General features: G+C 36.4%; 1 protein-coding gene across 1 annotated transcript in view; it reads left to right on the forward strand.

Annotated features, from left to right (window-relative positions):
• The first annotated feature begins 310 nt into the window (after positions 1-310).
• Positions 311-18315, forward strand: part of MGAT4C (MGAT4 family member C) — a 153381-nt gene continuing 135376 nt past the window's right edge. Inside the window, 2 exon segments of the mRNA XM_074168740.1 lie at positions 311-430; positions 4892-4897. Coding sequence (XP_074024841.1) covers positions 311-430; positions 4892-4897 — 126 coding nt within the window.

Here is an 18315-nt window from a genome sequence, read left to right on the forward strand (position 1 = left end):
CATTGATTAAGTGAACAGCACCTGCCAGTCCTGGTCCCTGAAGCAGGAGCTTCTTGTACAGTTTCATTTACTATAAAAAAAAAAAAAAAAAAAAAAAAAAAAAAGGAAAAAAAAATCCAACTGTGTGTATCTATAATGATTAGAGAGACACATTTCAATTCGTGGCTGGCAGTTTAGGGTTAAGGCATGATTCCAGGTGAGGGAAGCCAATGAGAGGACGCCCGGTTGATGTCTCTGACATCATCCGGCACGGGAGCACCCAGCCCGGCCGGGGCAGCTCCCAGCCGCCGCACCAGCGCCGCCGTGATGGATGTTTACAGCTCTTCCTTGAGAGCCAATTATCTCCCTTTTGTGTGAGGCCCAAGGACCGCTCACGCTGCCGGCTCGCACGCAGCATTGCCGGATCGAGCTGAAGCAATTGTTTTTCCCCGTGTCTGGTAAGAGTCTGGTTTATCTTCTCTCTCAGAATAAAGGTGATGCGCCTAACCTGTGAGGGGAATCGCTTTCACCGTTCCGAGGCTTATACGGCTAGAATATGTAAAGAGTAGCTTTTACTGGGAAAGAAAAAAAAAAAAAAAAAAAAAAAAAGGAGATCCTTTAGAAAAGGAATGTTTTAAAGGGAAAACAAGTCTGTGTCTGGCAAACTCCACTTTACAATATGGAAATAAATAGCCTGCATGTTTATGCTGCTCCTCAGGTGAACTACAGAGTTATTAGGCTGACAAGACCATTCACAGAACAGTGATTTAATACCCATATTTTTCCTTTCTTTCCCCTTAACGTTTGTATTTTTCCTTTGAAATCTAGCTTTTGTTGATGAACAAAGGAATGGGGAGATTTAAGAAGAGGGGATTTAATGTTGTACCAACTTTAAGAAATGTTCTGGAATACTTTTGCAGATAAATCAAAAACTGTGGCGATTAATATCAAGATGTTCAAGTTTCCAGTTCTGGAATTAGTTATAGGTACTTTGTTCTACTAATTTCCATAATTTAAAGTGATAAGAAACTCAGTCAAAGATTAAAAATGTTCAATATGCTGGTAGCAAACCACCCAACATAGGGTTTTTGTTCGTTTGTATGTTTCTCCCCTTTACCTTCTGTAGCTCATATCAAAAAAATGTCTCATTCTGTAGCTATATGAGTGTATATATAGGGGCTGAAGAAGAAGTCTTTATACCTTTTACATTGTTAGCAGCTTTGTGGTTTGCACAGAGGGAGGATGGAGAGGGAAACAATTCTGTCTGCGTTACCTCCTAATTTTGCAACTGAATAAGTACATTTAAAGCTTCTGAACTGGTGTGGATTTAAGAGATTAGGAGTGACACTGGCATTGACAAATCAGATACAATAAAGGATTTAATTGACTGAAGGAGTTCAGGGGCTACTGTATGAAGAATTCAATAACCAGTTTAACTAGTCAAGTAGTGTACCTAATAGGAAACAATAAATAGCAGGATCCAGTTAATTTAAAAGCTTGATGACATTTATTTTATAGTGATTAGAATTCACTAAATACATAGGCCACTGACGAATTCTCTGCATTTATTTCAGTAATCCATGATTACACAATACAAAGTTTTCAGTAAGGACATATGCAGTGAGTATTAGAAGTGCGTATAAAATTGAGATGTACTGTCATTCGATCTAGCTATGACTAAGTCTGCTTTAATCACTATCAGAAGAACAATAGGTATTTTCAGCTCAAACAGCACTTAAGACACTAGAGTTTCTCAGCTGTATTATACTTTTGTACTTTTTACTAGTCTGGTCCTGTCTATGCAGCTCCTGGTATTTACCATTGTTAATTCAGCTCTGGATATTAATGTGCCCAAACAATCCCAAGCTTTTATTAAATGTCATATCTATAATATGGATGGGTTTAGAACACCAAGTTTTTGTTAAGGTGAAATCTTCGGTATGGTTTGTTGCCTTTTTGCTAGCAAAAGGCAGATATTTCAGTTCAAAGGTGAGGTGACCATGGCCTATAAGGGGCAGTAGTATTTGGTATTTTACTACTTTACCCTTCTTGCTTAGATCATTACCTAATTTAACTAAAAATTGTCTTATGCCAGCCTTGCAGCTATGCCTTTAAAATATTATTTTTAAAAAAATTAAAAAGGAAAAGTATTTGAACCTCTCCCATAGTTTTACGTATCTACACATTTCATAGGTCATGTAATTTATCAGTGTTCATTACTAGGCTTCATGTCAGATGTCACAATATTTCTGTTCCTCCTCAGTTTAGCCAAAATTCACATATGAACAAATTATCTCTTACTTCTGCTGAAATACAGAATGATGGATATAACATAGATTTAATGCTGATTTGCTAAACACTCACAATGTTCTGATTCAAAGTATTCAGACAGTTTTTAATGTATGAGTCCTTTTAAGTACTAATGTACATTACTGTATTAGATAGTAATCATGGACCTAGGCAAGCCAAGGAAACTTAATGATATGATAATCCAAATCAGATAGCAATCAACTTCTTATAGGAAATGAGACTTTCTAGTTTAGTTTAATCTTTCAAAAGGAAAAGAAATCATTTCTGGAAGACCATTTTACTGGAAAAGTATGGGTGGTGTTTTTGCTCACTTTCAATGAGAAACTAAGTTTAGTTTAAAAAACTGAATAAAACCATATTTCTTGGATAAAGATTGTGTTGCAACTTTTTGTTTTTCTTTAAAATAATAAAGATAACTGTGATAATACTAGCATATGGACTGCATAGTAGGTTGACCATTGGCCTGGGAAAGAGTCCTTCTTGTCCTGTGCTTGAATGACAGATTATGTTCACAGAGCATACTCTCTGAAATCCATAATCCACCAATGGCCCACTGTATTAAAGGAAAACTTGGCATCAGGTTGCTTGATTGTAAGAACAGATCATTTTTTTTGTCTGATTCTCTATGAATGAGTCAACTCATACATTTTCACAATGACATCGCGTAACAACCCATACAATGAAGATTTGAGTCATTCCTCCTACACAAGGTACTCACTTGTCTTGTCAGGTAATTTTGAGTGAAGTGACAAAAGTGGATTTTTTCTTTTTTATAAAAATTCAATGCATTTAATATTTCTTAAAGAAAATAAAGGTGTCAGCTAAGCAGAAATATGATAATTACATCAATCGCTGAAAAAGTATCCATATCACCAGTAGTAAAAACATTAACTAAAAGTAATTCTTCTTCCTCTATAACTGACAAAGGAAAATTGTCCTTAGAAAATGCAAAATAAAGTAGGATTGTAATAGTAAATTTTCTCTGTATCCAGTTTACAATAAGTACAGGAGACAGAGGAGTTCCTTCATACTCCAAGCTTTGGTCCAAGGGTCAGGTTTCTTGTTTATCTGGGATAGATTACAAGGAGGCTCCTCTAGGAACTTTCAAATTATAAAAACAGCCATAAAACCTTCTTCTGAAACCATGCTCCTTGTCCATCACTGGGGTTCTTTATGCCAGAGAAGGAGACTCAAGAGTCTGTTCTGTTCCCCTGAATTTTCACTTCTTATAATACATTACACAAACAAAAAAAAATCCTTTTTACCTATATAATCATAAGCAGATGATTTGGATTTTTTTGTTTTGTTTTTTCTCTTTTTCATTGCTCTGTTAGTAAAGTCAAAGGGAAAAGAGATTACAAAGAGTATTTCTAATGTGGGAGATGTGAGATGCAGATCTGCAGCTGTCCCTCCAAGTCATTGTTTTCCTTTGGAAAGAAATGCAGATGTACACACAGGGAGAGCACACCTTGGATGTCCTCCAACAGGACACCTGTCTGGATGATTAAAGGACCAGTAATGTAGATCACACATCTGTCACACGATACAGACATAGACAACTTTTTTATTTTCTGTTTTGTTTTGGTTTGAATCTTAAATAAAGTCCAATGGATGCCCTGTAACACAATAAATATTGTGTTAAAAGAAGATCATGGTTAAGGACTTACAACTCGGATTTTAAGGTAGTTTTGCAACCTCTGTTTAGATCTTTTGTCTACATATAGCATGGTGCTTTTTGTTTCCATAATTGTTTATTTCCATATAGGAGAATGATATTGAATGCATAGAGTCAATGTTACATGGTTTAGTGAGGGTGGTATTAATTTTAGCTAATTTCAGTCAGCAAATCTGAGGAAACAGGAGCCTCCAAAAAAGGATTTATCTCATCCTTAAGACAATTATTTAAGATAGATGAGCTATATTGTTCTCTGAAGGGGTCAAATTCACTCCATATAGACAATCTACCTGAATACTTTCAATTATGTGTCTAACTTCCAGACTTTTAAATATGGTCTAATTAAGATCTTTAAGATTTCTGAGTATCAGTGAATGCCACCAGCAACATAAATAATAAATAAACAAATGAAGAATTATACCCACTATTTGCTGCATGTTGGAGTACAGTTATTTATTTCTGCAGCAGATGGACTCTGGACTTCATCTCTGCAGTGGCAGGGGTGTTGAGCAGAGAACTTGGCTCAAGACTTTGAAGTTCCACAGGTATTTGCTGGCAGTCAGGAAACGTAAAGGTTTGGGAAACATATCCAAAGCTGGCAATAGGGGGAAGCATGCTCTATCTTTTATGTTAATTTAAACATTGTCTCCCATGCTTAAAACTCTTATTCCTATCCCTCAACATTTGTTTGCCTGCTCTCAGAATCATTGGAAACTACCTGTTGCTCACATATGCTGCATATTTTTGAGGTATTACAACTTGACTAAATATGATTGGATTTTTCTCTCTAGAAGACAGACATAACACACACATTATATTTCTGCCAGTCTTAAGTCCCTGCACTAACATTAGGGACTCCTTAGACATACGAAATATTGAGCATGGACAGAGAAATGTCACTTGTCTAGTCTCATTCTTTGACAACAGTGTCTGGTGTCTAGCATCTATAATTTCAGGACAAATGGTCTCTGTCTGTAATGGTAAACAGGAATTTTTTAACATGGGTATTGGGCAGTCAACCTGTTCTTCCAGTTGTCAGTCCATCCTTTTAGATCAGCCCCTATGCAGGAGTTCTGAAACAATCTTCTGAACAGTTTACCCTGCCGCTATGCATGAAACAGCCCAGAGAACTTAATCCAGCTAAGCCTTCATGAGGCCCATGATTTTGATGAAATAATTTGTTGCAGTTTAAAAATATAGACACATAAAATAGTAAGAATGTATCAAAGTTGTACTATTCCTTAAAATCCAGACAGGAAGCTGAAAATTACTGCGTACAATGTGTTGATATTTTGCTTATTAACTGTCAGAATCAGTCTCTTCATAAACTTTGGATTTTAGGACCTTGACTTTGTCAGTGTTACCTAATTTAAAAATGAATGGTTATAATGGATAAACAGCAGACGGAAGCGTACTTTCAACAGAGAAAAATTAGAAAACAATGTGAAAATACTTCCCTTCTCCTATTCCTTGGCTTAGAAACTTAACAAATAAAATACTGTGCTCAAATTTTCAAAGAACAAGAGGACTTACTGCTTCCTGAATGAAACATAATCTAAATAATCTATTACAGTCTATCATAGAATAATATTACATTATCACTTGCAAATGGGAAGTATAGCTTTCATAGTTGCCAAGCTGTACTTATCTACATCTGATGGTCCCCATTAATTTTTAACAATCATCCTGTCAGCAGAGCAGTGAGCTGTAGAAAGTACTGTGGAGATGTCACATTCCTTGATGATTGCAGTTAATGCTGCTGCCCCTCTGAATCAGCATGAAATGTAGACACTTTTATGACTGAATCTGCAATCTGGGATTTGATCATGCTATTTATAGTATTGGTAATGGTCTGTAGCACCGACAAGGGGTGTGTTGAAGTCATTCTCTTAGTTACCCTTGTTATTAATTGTAAAGGTAGAACAGACATCTGGATCCTACCTATCAGTAACTAGACAGAAAACGGCACAAAGAGGTTGTGACTTTCACTGGTGAAAGATTTTAATAGGTTTGGTTTTTTTTAATGTCACTGGATTTTTTTACCAATATTCTTTCTGAGGAAAGGGGGGGAATTATTTTTATTTGGTTTCTAGAAAGTCAATTCTAGTCACATGACAAAACAAAAGGAAGCTTAGTCACATCTCAAGAAAGTAAAGTTGAACTAAAGAGGAAACCAGTGTACATGGGTTTAAAACAATGGAATTCAAGTTACCATGTTACTATATTAGTAAAATGAAATTTCAATTTTTGTGTCAAAATATTTTAGAAACACTGTTTCACTTCTCAGAAGGAATGGTTTACTTCCAAGTCCTCATTTTTCTTCCAAACCCTATTCCTAAAATGTGTAGTACTTTGTTTTATTTTTTTTAACCTAAAAAAGATTATGTACTTTGAAATCCAGTATTTGGGAAGGATTCTTCTCAAGTTAGTAATATTAGAATACCTACAAAATTCCCCGATTTTTCTCCCTCTCTGAAAGCATATCTGAATTTTACCATGCCCAATATCCCCAAAATTATGAAGAAGCTTGTTTAATACCACTGTCCTCATGACTGCTGCTGTAACCAATGTGTAAAGAGAAGTAATTATTAAAATATTAAATATTAAAATATATTAAAATAAAGAATTATAGCATCTTGCTTCATTATTTCATCTTATAATGAAAATTTCATCTCATAGAACCATGAGGGTAAAAACAACAGCAACAGCTAAGTATATTAATGATCCCCGGAAACAGTGCTGGATTTCTTATAGGTTTATGCCTCTTAATTAATTAACTTTTAAAGTGATTTATACTGGGATTTCTTGTTATCTCGCCACACGCTTTTAAAATTAAGCCATTCTTCTCCCTGCAGGATGAACAAGCACTGGTTTGTGCTAACTAGGTAGAATGAAGTACCTTCACTAACATACCAGGAGAGCTGTGTTTTCTCACTGTCTCTCATTTCAGCTTCCTGGGACACAGAGTATATGGAGTAAAAGATGGGTTACTTTGTTCTTCTCTAATTAGCACTAGAGAGCTGTCTCCAAGATGTCCAACTTCAGTGTCTACTACTACGTTCAAATGTTATTAGGTGGGGATGAAGAGTTAAGCTTATTTTCTCAAGAAAAAAAAATCAACAGGGTTGTGTTTAAATGTATGGACACTAGAAATGTATCACTAGAGCTCTGAGAACTTTCATCAGCTGAGTATATCACTGAGGAATGGATCTGTCCTCTTCCATGGGGACACTGTGTTATGAGGACACAGACTGTAAAATATTGCCAGAAACACGCTAAACATTTCATGTGTAATTAGGGCTCTAGCATATCTTGCAAAATTTTACAGTTAGTTTTTCCTATGTACTAATTTAGCTTGCTTGAATATGATTTACTAAGGCATTGAAGCATCCTCTCTATCAAATAATTTTCTATGGGTACTCAGAAGTAACAGTAATTCATTGAAATCTTTCCAAAACAGGTAAAACTTCTGAAGGCTGTAGTCCTCTAAAAAGATTAATTTCTTTGTTTGGTTTAACCAAAATTTTCTGAGAGGTAAATGTTTCATTCCCAATTGGGTAATCGTTTCTTCCTGATATCTGACAGAGACCTTTAGGTTGCTTCTAAATTAGAAGTAGACAAAAAATGAGCAGACCCAAATCCTCAGTGGGCTTGTTAACTTCCTTCCTGTGACAGAGAAAGGAGGTATTGCTTTCTTGCACACTTGCACTGAATTCCCTTCTGGGCCTTGCAGTGTTTTACACTGGAGCTGCAGTAGAGACTCTAAGCTCCAGGAGAGCTACACTAAAAAAAATGGTTAGTCTGACTTTGCGAAGAGTTTAAGAAATTCAAGAATCATGAAGGACTGTGACAGACAATTGTAATATCACTGATATGAATCACTATACTTAATCATAGGGATAATAGGAGATAATTGAGTAGGTCCCACCTGCCCCATGCCTCTAGATGCACTCAGAGACTAAAAATCTGTTTGCACTAGAATCACACTTCCTTTCATGACAGCCTTACACATTTTCAGTTATTTGGTTGCATTAGGTTACTTTTAATGTGGACTTTTATTAAGCATTCAATTTCCAAGAAAGGATTGATTCTTTTTTTTTTTTTTTTTTTTTTCCCCACATATAATATGGTCTACGGTATGTTCCAGGGACCACACTGCATTGGGGGTAAAGTTTTAAACGCCTCCATTCCATTATCAAACAAGATGACAGGAATCTTGAAATTAAGTTGTATATTAAACATTTGAGTTCTAGGCAATCCTCAGTCTGAAGGAGTGGAAATCTATGTTGTTGTCTTTACAGAATCATACCACAAACACTGACCAGCAGACACAGGGGGAGACAGGGCTCTTCCTACCTAGCCAGTTGAATCTGGGACACTCTGCAACCACAGGAATATAGGCATGCTGGCTTTGTAGGAAAACAAGTAGCATTGTAGCTTTGTAGTATTCTGATGAATGACAAATGCTGGATTGTTTTCGAATTTTATCCAGTGACTGTTTAACAAAAAAAAATAGAGGGGATTCAGAGAGTTGGCTGCAGAACAAGGGCAATTATTTTCTAAAGACCATACTGAAGAGCAGATGCATTCCCTGGTGCATGCTATAGGCTTTGTGTGTGCATCATGACCATTTTCTCTTTTCACTTTGGGATGAGAACCCCAGACCTCTGCATCCCCTCTTTTCCTCTGAAAGAAAGACCGGGTCCCACTGTGCACTCCAATAGCTATCCTGATCTGGATGACTGGGAACTAGGACAGTGATGCAAAGCACAGACTGTATCTGCCCCACAGGTAGACATGGTGCTGTTTGTAGACAGCCTGATGTGGGTCTGTGCTCAGCATATAAATTTCCTTGACAATCACTCAAAGACACTTAACTGATAGAGATAGGTATACATCTAACATAGGTAATCATCTTTGCTCACTAATCACCTGTATTTTATTTGGTCTAATACTTAAGCTTACTGTCTAAAATAAGCAGCCTGATCTTGACCTTATACACTATGAGAAATGTTACTCAGAAAATATATTAATCCTCTTCATTCTTTTAATGCTTTGATGCCACTTTCAAAGTCTTTGCTTAAATCACAAAAAGATGTTTTTAATAGTATATTTGGCATCAAGTTCTCCTACACTATACTGTCTTTCCTACCTGTATGTCTACTTTACTACTGCTTAGATCTCAAAATCAATGAATAAAGTTATTCAATGAAGGACAGAGTAAATGAAGACAGTTTGAAGATATTTGGTATGATGTCTTTCCCTTGGTAGAGGTTTGTGATTACACTAATCATCTGCAGACTGGGACAGGGACAAGTCTTTGGCACACAGGAAAGACCATTAGTTCTTGTACATTTCCTTAACTGACTGTTGTCAGAGAAAAGCCTGTAATTCCTAGCTAAATGCAAAGATGTCCTAAAAGATATTTATCTCTTCAGAAAGAGAAATTGGCTGGGGATATACTAATGGGAATGCTTTCTAAAGTGAAAGCATATTTCTCTGTACTCAGGTTTATGGGTAAAAACAAATTGGTGCCTGGTATATGAGGAAAAAAAATAACTTTCCTTTTGCTTCACCTGACTTCACCTTTTTTTAAAGTTATAGACTATGAAAGGTAACATCCTGTGTCTGCAATACAAAACCACTTTTGCCCTCTGATTCATGGTGCTCTGGCCAGCGTCAGTGCTCACATTTCCTGAGTATCTGTGGCCCTGTACTCCTGTAGCCAAATTTTTGTAGTTTAGAATCTCAGATTCTTGAGAATTATAGAGCTCAAACTGACTTTTGTAACTCCTCATTGATTTCCTGTACAGATTTTGTACTAACTGAAAGCCTCTTTCCAGCCCAGAAAGTGAATAGTGTCCTGGGCTGCATCAAAAGAAGTGTGACCAGCAGGTTGAGGGAGGTGATTATGCCCCTCTACTCTGCTCTGGTGAGACGCCACCTGGAGTGCTGCATCCAGCTCTGGGGTCTCCAGAACATGGACCTGTTGGAGTGGATCTAGAGGAGGGCCATGAGAATGATCAGAGTGCTGGAACACTCTGGAAGGCAGGCTGAGAGAGTTGAGGTTGTTCAGCCTGGAGAAGAGAAGGCTCCTGGAAAACATTGCAGCCTTTCAATACTTAAATGAGGCTTATAAGAAAGATGGAGAGACTTTTTTACCAAGACCCACAGTGATAGGACACAGGGCAACATTTTTAAACTGAAAGAGAATAGTTTTATGTTGGACCTATGTAAGAAATTCTTTGTGTTAAGGATGGTGAGGCACTGGAACAAGTTACTCAGAGAAACTGTGGGTGCCCCATCTCTGGAAGTGTTCAAGGCTGGGTTGGATGAGGCTTTGAACAACTTGATCTGTTGAAAGATGTCCCTGTCCACAGCAGGGGATTTGGACTAGATGGTCTTTTAACGTCCCTTCCAACCCAAACCACTTGAGGATTCTGTAATTCTGTTGAGTGTTTCTACCTCCACCAATGAAAGCCCATTGGATTAAGGAGATAGACTCCAAGATAAATAGTTTTAAAATGACACCTTTTAATGAGCCATCACAAACACATGCAATTTTTTTAAAAAAATAAATAAATGTCTCTTCCACTCATTCCACAATATTAACAAATTATTAGAAGTATTTATGCAAGATATTAAATTGATTACAAAATTGGGAATGCAATGTTTACCTAAAATATCAGTATATCGGGAAAGACTGTGAGGAGATCCTCAGCACTGGTGAGGCTGCAGCTGGAGTACTAGGTCCAGTTCTGGACTTCTCAGTAAAAGAGAGAGAGTCCAATGAGGGGCCACAAGAATGATAAAGGGACAGGAACATCTCTTCTATGAGGAAAAGCTGAGAGAGTTGGGGCTTTTCAGCCTGGAAAGAGAAGGTTCAGGGGGAATCTTATTAATGTGTATAAATACCTGAAGGAAAGGCGGAAAGAGGACAGAGCCAGGATCTTCTTTTCAGTGGTGTCCAGTGACAGGACAAGAAGCAATGGGTACAAATTGAAAAACAGGAGGTTACCTCTGAATATCAGGAAACGCTTTTTTACTGTGAGGGTGATTGAGCACTGGCACAGGCTGCCCAGAGATGATGTGAATCTCCCTCTTTGGAGAAATTCAAAAGCCTGGGCAATGAGCCTCATGCAGCCCTGCTTGAGCAGGGCGGTTGGACCTCCAGAGGTCCCTTCTAACCTCAACAGCTATGTGATTTTGTGATCCTGTGATCCTTAATCTTTTGAGCACCCTTCAGGACCACTGTTGCTTTTTGCTTTAGAAAAATAATAAAAATTCTTGAGAGTGAAGAATGCTTGAGACTGATAGAATTTCTGGGCAGTGGTTCAAAGCTACATAGCATGGAGCTTCATGGTCTGCCTCCTGCAGCTGTACAAAGCACATTGATTTTGTTGACATAAAGATTCAGAACATATAAGAATGGCTAGATGGATCAGTGGCACAATGTGAGCGGAGATCCTATTCCCTGATCATTTAGTTCAGGGACATGACCCACATGCCCAGTGCTTCTTTATCAGCCTGGGTTCTCCTGTGTCTAGTTTTCACCAGGGGACACATCCATATGCATCCCAGAAGTGCTGCTTATTACTTACATTGACTGATTTAGTCAATAAAATTTTAGATTTGGTGATATGCAACTGTACATTCTTTTTGTGATCAATAATCACTCAGACCCTAGAAATTTGACAGACATCTGCTTCATTCAGTACTTGTTCTCTTAGCAGAACCATGTAAACCAAACCTTTGTCTTGAACAATGACTGGCTGCAGAATGCTCACAGCAGCACTTCTTAAATTTACAGTTCACCTAACATTTTTTCATTTTCTTCACATTTTCTAAAATCTCACTACTTTAACAGTAGTAGTCCACTAAAAATTAAGAAAACAATAAAAAAGAAAATTACACTGTCTGGTAAAATATAGTTTATTTTCTTAACTACGTCTCAATTTAAATATTAATGATGCACTGTAAATACAATACTGTATGTTTCATAATATAGAGATATTACGAAGATAAGACCTTGATAGAACTTTCTTGGAAGAACTTGTTGAAAGAAAGATATAGATAATGCTGTTATTGTTGCTTACTTTTTTCATTCTGATTTGATTTGGTAATGATTAGTGAGGTAATTCAGACAGCCTTGGATGAGTTTTGTTGATGTTGCTTTCCAGTTCAGTGTTAGATCGCACAGGTGATAGCTCTTCAGTGGTCCAATAAGGACCAACTTTAGTAATATAGATATGTATTTTTGTAGCACTGCACTGTCTACTTTTGCAACAGTAAGATTTGATAGGTTTTATGAGATATTAGATTAAATCTTCTGATTGACTTCCAATTTCATCACCAGTATCATTACAATATAGCTTCAGGTTTACAAAAATAATTTGTTCATCTGAAAATACTGCCTATATAATGCCAATTTTTGTGCTAACGTGGATTTCCAACTGTGAAAAGCAGAAATGTAGGTAAATTCAATTTAACATGCCCAGAGGCACAGACTTACATACTCCTTTCTGAAACTAATCAGTTATTCATTCATGAATCTCATTTTCCTCAGTCATCTTTACATACTTTACACTTCAACCTTTACACCATCTTACCTTTCAAAAGTCAGTATTGTTATGAACAGTGCAAAACATTAATATCTAAGATACTCCAAAAAAGCTATTTATAGTTCATTTTCCCCCTCAAAGAGCACCTGAGTTTTCCAAAAACTTGGCTGCTTTTTATGACAAATTATCACTCCCTTCCCCACTTCCTAATACTTTTTGAACATTTTACCTAATTAAACAGAGAAAGTTTACATAAGAACACTTTGAGTTTTATGAAAACTAATTGTAGGAGGCAGGGACTCTGAAAGAAAGGCAGGAAAACCTCCATCATTGTACACTGTCTGGCAGAAGCCAACTGCCCAATTAGCACATGCAGACTGGCTGGTGAGGTGGTATGCCTAAAGCTTCACTCTGTCTCCTGGCTACCAATGATGTCACAAGTGTTCACTTTATGTGGAGACGACTTAGGAAACAAAAGATCTACATCTATAGGAAAGTTTCTTCATTGGTTCTGTGCAGAGAACAATGTATGGTTTGATACAGAGAAACAGTATGGTTTTGAGCCCGTAGAAGTATTCTTAAGTTGCCTTTTAGCCACATATCAAATATTTCACTATATATTGGAGTTCTTGTCCAATAGTTATAAACAATCATGAAAGAGGGAGTGCTCAAGGTACAAATTTTTTCATGTAATGGTTACAAAGTTTAAAATCTAGAACATCTCCTCAAAACATTTTACCAGGATTTACCAACATAATTTTACTGGTTGACAAAGCTACCACAAACTGAAAAATAAAAGTTCATGTAGAGTGTGTGGACAGATGAAGCATATGGTAGACACTGGTACTCAAATTAGCATATTTTGTCTTTGTTTCAGATAAGATTAGTTGTATCAGATGCACATGTGATAAAAGAATACTTTTTGAGTGCTGTATCTCCTCAATGACCTGGGCTGTTTTGGCAAGCGCCCTGCCAGCAGCAGGTCCAGGGAGGTGAACCTTCCCCTCTCTACGGCACTTGTGAGACCTCATTTGGAGGATTATGACGGGTTTTGCGTTCCCCAGTACCAGACCAGAGGGAGTCCAGCAGAAGTTCACTGAGATGGTAAAAGGACTGGAGCATGTGGCATACAAGGCTGAGCACTCCCTCTGTGCAGCCTAAGGAAGGGAAGTCTCAGGGGAGGCTGTATTGCTACCTGATTGGGTATGTGACGGAGCCAAACATCTCCCAGAGGGGTAAAACAAAGGGGTGAGAGGCAGCAACAGGGATAGTCTGGAAGATGGGGAATGTCAACTGGATGCAAGGCAAAAAAAATAAGCGGGTGATAACATGCTTGAAGAGGCTACCCAGAGAGGCTGTAGATTCTCCTTCCTTGCAGATATTCAAAACTCAGGTGGTCATGGCTGTGAGCAACTTGCTGTAGTTGGCCCTTTCTTTCAGCAAGGTATTGAACTGCTAGAAGTCCCTTACAACCTACGTAATTCTTTGATTTTAGCTTTATAGCCACTTCATATATGTTCATATATACTCATATGTGTATAAGAGTCTATAAATCTACAATTCTCCTTTTCTCCATTGTCTAAACAAAGTTCTGGCATCTCAGCTTAATGCAACAAACTTATGAGACTTTGGTTATAGTAGCTACGCACCCAAAATTTGTGGGAATGCCAGGATATGACACTGTGGGCCCTTTCTTACTGCTGGTCCAAACATATCCCTGCAGGTAGTCATAGGTGCTTCGTGGCACAAAGAATCATTGCATGGGTTTTACCTGATGAATTCTGCCTGTCATTCATACGTGGTAATATTTGTAACAGGACTGTATGGAACAAAGCACTCTGCCATCTTGGAATATATTGTTTATCCTCACTTTTTACTGCCAATAAAACTCTGTTCTCAAAGTTAGTAAAATATGCAATCAGTCACTCTTCAACTTACAGCAAATTCCTTGAATTTGAAAAACTAAATCTGATTTTTTTTTTGTGTTCTAGAATACCTGCATATAATGTTATTTTTCTTGACATCTCTTATTTTTATTACTGTTAACTGTAGACAGGTTGATATCCTAGTCCTACGCAATGGCAAAGTAAATTATTTTTAAAGCTAGAGCCAAATTCTGTCTAGGTCCAATAATTAGAGATGATGATTTCTGTAATTTTCACAGGATAGGGATGAAATGTTATATTACATTAATATGTGATAATGCTATTGCTGTCTTGGGGCAATGATAAAATCAAGCATCATTCTATAACTAAAGAAGTTTCTTCATTGAATAGATAAGATGAAGATTTTTGATTTCTTAAACTTTAACCTAACCTAACCTAACCTAACCTTAAACTATCGTGGCTAATAGTATACAGCTGCCTTGATAATATAATGGAATTTTAAACTCATCTCTAATTCACGAGGGATTGAGAAACCTGTTTCAGGAAACCTCAAACCTCTCAAAATTCATTGCTATGATATTTCCCAATTGGACTGAACTTTAAGACGTTTGTAACACATTGTAAATAGTGAAAGGAAATCTGATCTCCTGCACTCCAGAGTGACTCTTAAAATTAATGAAGCTGAATATTCTGTGAGCAAGAGCATAATTTGTCCAAGTATCCCAATGAATATGAATTGTAAACTTTTTTCTTTTGAAGATTTAGGAACTGAGATATGAATAAAATATGTGCAAACAAAGAAATGGAATACACATTTTTTTAAACATAATATAAAACTGAGTTGTTATTTTCTGACTACTGAATGTTAAATTCATTATGTCAGCCAAATGAAGACAGAATATGTATTCAATCAATGTTGAAATATAACAGACACTATAAACTCTATTTGAATAAGAAAATTTCATCTGCTTATCACCACAAGATGAAAACAAAATGGAATTCAGCAGTTGAAGTCAAATTCTACTTCCACTGGAAATTAACTTCAGCACACATTAAAGGATTATTTTTTTTTTTTCCTGTAGAAGGCATTTCTGTATACACCAAAGAACATCTTTCTCTGACCTTTTTCATAGATTAAATGCAGTGAAATAAAATGTGTTGTACAGGGTATTGACTGCAAGTTGAAATTCTTGCACCAATGAATTTTCCATTTAGTAGTATAGTCTACTTTCTTACTGAAGCTGTAACTAGTGAACTTCTGTTATATTTCTGACTGAGTGCTGCAAACATTTTTGAGATTAATAATAAATTAAATATTTATGGAATGGAGGATATCCTAGTACAAATATTATAGATTATGTGGATGGTAAGGATTTTCTTCTGACTTTAAACTTAGAGTGTTGTTAAATTCAGGTATATCAGTTAGAGGTTTTCCTTGAATGAGAAATATAGAACTGATTGCCTGTACAACTCATATAGCAGATACCTCATTAACTAATGTATTTCCCTTGACTTAAACTAAATTGCAGGAGTTAGGCTGTTCAATTTGTATTATCTATGAAGTTATTTAATATAGAATTGAGTTTGAGTGTAGGAATCCCTCATGAGCTTCTTTCCCTCTGATGAGTGTGCATCACTTCAGTATCTGTTTTCCTTTCCATATGTTCTTACTGCTAGATACAGCATATGAGAAAAAAAAAATGCCTTGGAAATGCTTAATGACACTATGCTCTTTCATCATCTACACATACATATAGAAGAACCATTTTTTCTTTTCCATCTAACTCAACAATACAACTAATTTTAAGATAAGTTTGTTGTTCTGTTGCTAGGTAACAAAAATAGATATTAGATGTTTTGGAAACATGGACATATTCATCTACTATCTGACAAGCAGCAGAGAATGAATTTCTATATGGAGGCTTGATCCTGTGCAGAACTGATATTTCAGATGATAATGACTTCCACAACTTCATCTTTTTCTGTTAAGACATAAATATATAGCTGGAGAGTAAAAAAAAAATACAGTAATTAATACTGTAAAGAACTACACAAAATTAAAAATTATCCTTAATAGTTTGAAAACCAAATGTAATGCATTTAATGAATTCATTAAATCTAAAATTCACATCCAGAAGTGTTACTCTGTTGTCTCAAGAAAATATTCAAGGTGTCACTGTGTGTGTGACCTGTTGCAATAAAAGCACAGTATATTGTTGCAAGTCTATGAAAGAAGTCCCAGCTTGGATTGCAATATGATTGACTTTTGCCTTAAAAATTTCTTCTAATGTGTTTCTCAATTTTGCCACGTAACAGAAGAGAACAATTAATTGAATGGATTGGAAGAGATCTCAGATTCCACAGCCTCACTATCCTGTGTGGGAACTGCATTAATGAAGACATTGGTAGGGACACAGAAGCAAGAAGGAATCTTCATTATGTGTTTTGAAACAGAAAAATGGCAGTTATTTGACTTGAGAATTTTGGAAACTTTTTTTTTTGAAACACACTTTCAGAGTGTGATGATTACAGAGCTATCTTTGCAATAAAATGCTGTAGAAATTTACTGTTTACTTTGAATTAAAGCAACTATGTTTTTCACGGCATCAACTTCCAGTGGCAACTGGAAGAGCTGGAGTTTCCACTGTAGTCTTAATTAGTTGAATCACACATTTGGTAGTTGGGTGAACTTTGTGTGTGTCCTACCCAGGACTGAGATTCTTTTTGTATAAACTGGAGATAATATTCCTGTTTTATGTGAATGGTTCAAGGACTAAATAAATGTCTGAATATTGTTCTGAAAGGCATAAGAAGAAAGTTCTGCACTGTAAATATTGGTACTACTTTTTGGCAACATTACATACAAATTAACATCAGAAAAATGGGAAATAGGAGTTTAAGTCTGTATTTGAAATTCTAGATAAATTACTTTTGGTTATTTTCTTTTCCTGAATGTCCAGAATTTTGGCAATTTTCTACAGGATACACCAAGGCCAGACTTTCAAACTTTGACTTCAGGTGTGTGGCATTTGTGAAATTAAGGTTTACTTTTACCTAATACTTGTTAGGTAATGGTTTTATGAGGTGGTTTTTTTTTTCTCTTTCTAAAAAAATAAAAATACAGTGGAAATAAAAGAGAGATTTTGATGATTAACTTAGTAAAAAAATTTTAATAAACCAGGTTTTAAATGAGTACTAAATGGTTAGACACCGGAGAGATTATTTTCTTTGAATTTATCTTGCTTGTTACTAGAGTTTGTGTGAGGGGAACACACCAAGGTGTTAATGTGGAAGTGATGCAGTTGGACTTTCCCTTTATTCAAAATGAATCAGCCAGAGACACTGGAGGGAGCACTGATTCTTCATGAACAAGTAGAAACCCACCTTTTTAGTCCTTGTTTTCATCTTTTGTGACTTTGAAGGTCATCTGTGACCTCTGAGTTCTAACCAGAGTCCCCAGAGAACACAGAGTGCAGAAATATTATAGCCCTATTGCATTTTCATAATATTAAGACAGCAGAGGTCCACTTCAGTGGGATTGCTGTCTTGACTAGCAGACCATGTTACTATTTTATTATTACCAGAAAATCTCACTTATTCAGACTAATGACTGAGAAACCCGTTGTGAGTTACTGAAATATGCGAGCTGGTCAAGCAAACAAGGCTGACCCTCCCTTTCCCAAATACAAAGTGCACTTGATTCATTGATCTGTAACAAATGACTTTAAACTGATTTTCCTAACTTCAGAAAATGGATTGGGATTGCTGTAGACTGACAACGATTTTAAAAAAAAATCTCAGGAGGAAAAGAAACATTGTAAACAGGATGAGTACATGCGCACAAGACAATGAATATTTGTTATGAACAGTGCAGCAGGCACACACACATCATTAAAAATTGCAG

The sequence above is a fragment of the Numenius arquata genome, chromosome 2 (genome assembly GCF_964106895.1).
Source record: "Numenius arquata chromosome 2, bNumArq3.hap1.1, whole genome shotgun sequence".
Taxonomy (NCBI): domain Eukaryota; kingdom Metazoa; phylum Chordata; class Aves; order Charadriiformes; family Scolopacidae; genus Numenius; species Numenius arquata.